This window comes from Plectropomus leopardus, unplaced genomic scaffold, assembly GCF_008729295.1.
Source record: "Plectropomus leopardus isolate mb unplaced genomic scaffold, YSFRI_Pleo_2.0 unplaced_scaffold26692, whole genome shotgun sequence".
Taxonomy (NCBI): Eukaryota; Metazoa; Chordata; class Actinopteri; order Perciformes; family Serranidae; genus Plectropomus; species Plectropomus leopardus.
Window position 1 is genome coordinate 1 of NW_024629037.1, and position 3,954 is coordinate 3,954.

At 38.4% G+C, this 3,954-nt stretch overlaps 1 protein-coding gene across 1 annotated transcript; it reads right to left on the reverse strand.

The window, feature by feature from the left end:
* Nucleotides 1-35: 35 nt before the first annotated feature.
* On the reverse strand, nucleotides 36-3,410 carry LOC121967026 (latent-transforming growth factor beta-binding protein 4-like; the record flags this gene model as incomplete). The annotated part of the gene is made up of 4 exons (XM_042517083.1): nucleotides 36-191; nucleotides 1,622-1,747; nucleotides 2,183-2,314; nucleotides 3,288-3,410. Coding segments are annotated over 4 exons (537 nt in total), but the record flags the coding sequence as incomplete, so codon positions are not given.
* Nucleotides 3,411-3,954: the final 544 nt, after the last annotated feature.

Consider the following 3,954-nt stretch of genomic DNA (forward strand, 5'->3'; position numbering starts at 1 on the left):
CACACTTGGATAAAACGGCGAGAGATGCAGAATACGGTTGCTGTCACCTTGTGGCGGCGTGCTGACGCACTGCCTGGTGGCGTGGTCGAACTCGTATCCCCGTCTGTCGCATTCACACATGAAGGATCCCTCCACGTTCTCACAGCGAGCAGAACCGCACACACCGGCCAGAGACACACACTCGTCCTCGTCTGAGAAAGAGAGAAAGAGTACATTCATTTATCATCACACAAAAAAAACGGAAATGTCCCGCTTTTATGTCGCCTCGCCGTTCTGTATAAATGGTATAACCGTAGCGTTGTCTCGCTTTTCGGCCGGCAGCGGAGGAACTAACAGCGCCGAAATGTTGTCTATGTAAACAGGACAGCTGGCAGGACGGGTGTGACGTTTTTAAGACTTATTATGTGAGTGACCCGCTGCGGGGGATTTAAAAATCAGCTGTTAGCAGTTAACAAAAAGAAGATGAGCAGCCAAATGTCCAAAACTGGTGGATTGTTTGAAAATCCAACAATAATTTCTGTTTTTACTTCACACACCTGTGGCAATGATTTTTAAATAAAAAATAATTACAAAAAATTTTGAAGAGAAAATAAGCCAGAAATGTTTAAAGAAAAATATTGATTTATAAGGGGAAAAAACAGCAATAATTTTTATATAAAATAATATTCTCAACATTTTTTAAAGGAAAAAAGGCACAATTTTTAGAGAAAAAAAGCCAAGCATGTTTCTATTAAAAGAAAAAAAAAACATAATAAATATTCTTGAAGACAAAAGAGAGCCAAAATAATTTTAAAGAAAAATAATCACCCAAGAATTGTTAAAAAAAAAAATGCCAAAAAATTTGAAGAGAAAAATAAACTAAAAATGTTTAAAGAAAAAAAAATCCCAACAACTTCTGAGGAAAATAATTCTTATATGAAAAAAATACTGTCACCATTTTTGAAAGAAAAAAAAGCAAAACATGTTTTAAGAAAACAAAAAATGCCAAAGATTTTTGAAGAAAAAAAAGGCCCAAAAAATTTAATGAAAAAAAAATACCCAAAAATTGTAGAAGAAAAAAACAGCAACATTTTTTTTGGCAAAACATTTTTACAAAAAACAAAAGGCAAAAATGATTACATTGAGAGAAGAAAATTCAAATTTTAAAGGTTTTTTGAAACATGATGAATTTCCGTTAAATGGAATTGACTCAATTGAAACTGTGTCGCTCTCAGTTGATAAAATAATTACAAATTATAATGTTAAGTGATTATAGTGTGAAATAATTCGGAAATGATTATAGTGTAAAGTATTGCACAATTAAAATATAGAGTATAATGGGTTTTTGGGTTTTTTTTTTTCTTTGCTGTTATTATTTGGCTGATTTAGGAAACAAAAAAATGAATTAACAAAATTTGTGTGAAATACATTTTCTCGTGACGCATGTAACCGAAATTAAATTATTCATCATAACACACAATGTAATTCCAAGACTTTTCCAAAACTTTTGATTAATTTTTAAGTTTTCCAGGCCTGCAAAATGTGAAATTCCACAACTTTTCCAGGTTTTCCTGTTTATACTCCTTTTGAAGACGCGTGCAGCAGAGCGCCCAGACACACGTGAGCGAAGGCGGACACGTACCGGCACACGCCTTCCTGTCGGCGGTGGAGGTGAAGCCCTGGTCACACACACACAGGTAGGTTCCTATCAGGTTCTGGCAGAAGGCGTGTTCTCCACACACCGTCTGATTGGCACATTCATTCACGTCTGAGAGAGAGAGGAGAGGGTCTTTACAAAAAAATACATAATAACGGACAAAATTATAAATAAATGAATAAATAAATAACTGAAAATGACAAAATTTAAGGAAAAAGGAGAGATAAATATGTTGGAGGAAATAAATCGAGGGGGAGGCAAATATAGAAAATAATGAATAAATAAATAATAATACATTTCTAGAGTGGAAAATAATACATAAATAAACAAGCAAATAAATGTGAAAATGAATAAATTGATGAATAAAATGGAAAAATAAATGGGAAATAGCATAATGGCATTTTCATTAATTCATTTATTTATTTGTTTTGAATTTTGTCAGCTTCAGTCCTCCATACAGCAGAAGAACTGAGAGTAAAAATACAATCTGCACTGAAAATGTTAAAAAAACAAACAAAAATAAAAAACGGGCGGCGTCAGACTCACCGACACAGCTGCCCGTGGGCGTGACCTGGTAGCCCGGCTCACAGGAAGTGAGGCAGCGGTACGAGCCGATCGTGTTCTCGCAGCGCTGCGACGGACACACGGAGCCGCCGGACGAGACGCACTCATCGACATCTGAGAGAGAGAGCGAGACGATGACGCAGCGCTCTGTTTTAACGTGTGTGTGACGTGTGTGTGTGTGTGTGTGTTACAGGAAGGACAATATTTAACTCTGCAGCAGAGACACACTGTCTTCGCTTTGGGGACATGATGCTAAGATTAAAGGACGTTTCTCAGATTTTAGGACATCTTGTGGATTTTAAAGCATTTCTTGGATTTTAGGACGTTTTTTTGGATTTATGACTTTTCTTAGATTTTAGGAAATTTCTTGGATTCCAGGACCGTTTTAGGATTTTAGGACGTTTCGGGGATTTTAGCATGTTTCTTGTAGACATTTCTCAAAATTGAGGACATGTCTTAGATTTTAGGACATTTCTATAAATTTTAGCATGTTTCTTTGATTTTGGGAAGTTTCTAGGATTTTATGACATTTCTACGATTTTAAGGACATTTCATGGATTTTAGGACGTGTCTTTGACTTTTGGACATTTCTAGGATTTTAGGAAGTTTTTAGGATTTTAGCACTTTTCCAAGATTTTAAAAAAACTTTGATGATTTTAGGACGTTTCAGGATTTAAGGAAATTCCTCAGATTTTTAGGACATTTCTTGGATTTTATAACATTTCTAGTATTTGAGGACATCAGTGTCTCAGCTGTGTCCTCTGTCGGGGGTGTGGGGGATCCTCCTCTGGTTCTATTTTGATGCTGTTTTATGTCTCTGACACCTGATGGAGACTAAAAGGACAAAAACTATTCAGTGTCAGTCACTGGGCCCCCCGGCGCTCTGTCAGGAGCCAGATTTGGCCCGCAGGCCGTAAGTTGAGTATCACTGTAACATAAGTTTACAGTAACATAAAACAGAAATACTCATGTGGAGTACAAGTACATTAATACTGTTTTAAAGATGTTTTGAGGGTTTAAAGTGTGTGTGCGTGTGTGCGTGTGTGTGTGTGTGTGTGTGTGTGTATGTGTGTGCGTGTGTGTGTACCGAGGCAGGCGGTCCTCTCTGGGTTGGTGGTGAAGCCGGTTTGACATTGGCACTGGAACGAGCCTTCAGTGTTCACACAGCGACCGTCCAAACACACACCCGACTTCACACACTCGTCCACGTCTGCAGACAGAGAGAGGACGTCAGAACATATTCTCACACACACACACACACACACACACACACACACACACGCGCACATGCACAGACACACACACACTCGCACGCATGCGCACACACACACACACACACAGTGGTTATAAATGTGCATATACATACACACACACACACACACACACACAGTGGTTATACATATGCATACACACACACACACACAGTGGTTATACATATGCATACACACACACACACACACACACACACACACACACACACACACAGTGGTTATAAATGTGCATATACACACACACACACAGTGGTTATACATATGCATACACACACACACGTCATCATGAGGACGTGCCAAAAATGACATCACCATTACATCATCGCTAAGAGCAGAAACAGAGGAAAAGAACGACCTGAGAACTACTGACACAACAACGCCGAACTCCCCGTTACCACAGACATCCAACAACACAACCACAGACATCCAACTATAGAACCACAGACATCCAACAACACAACCACAGACATCCAACAACACAAC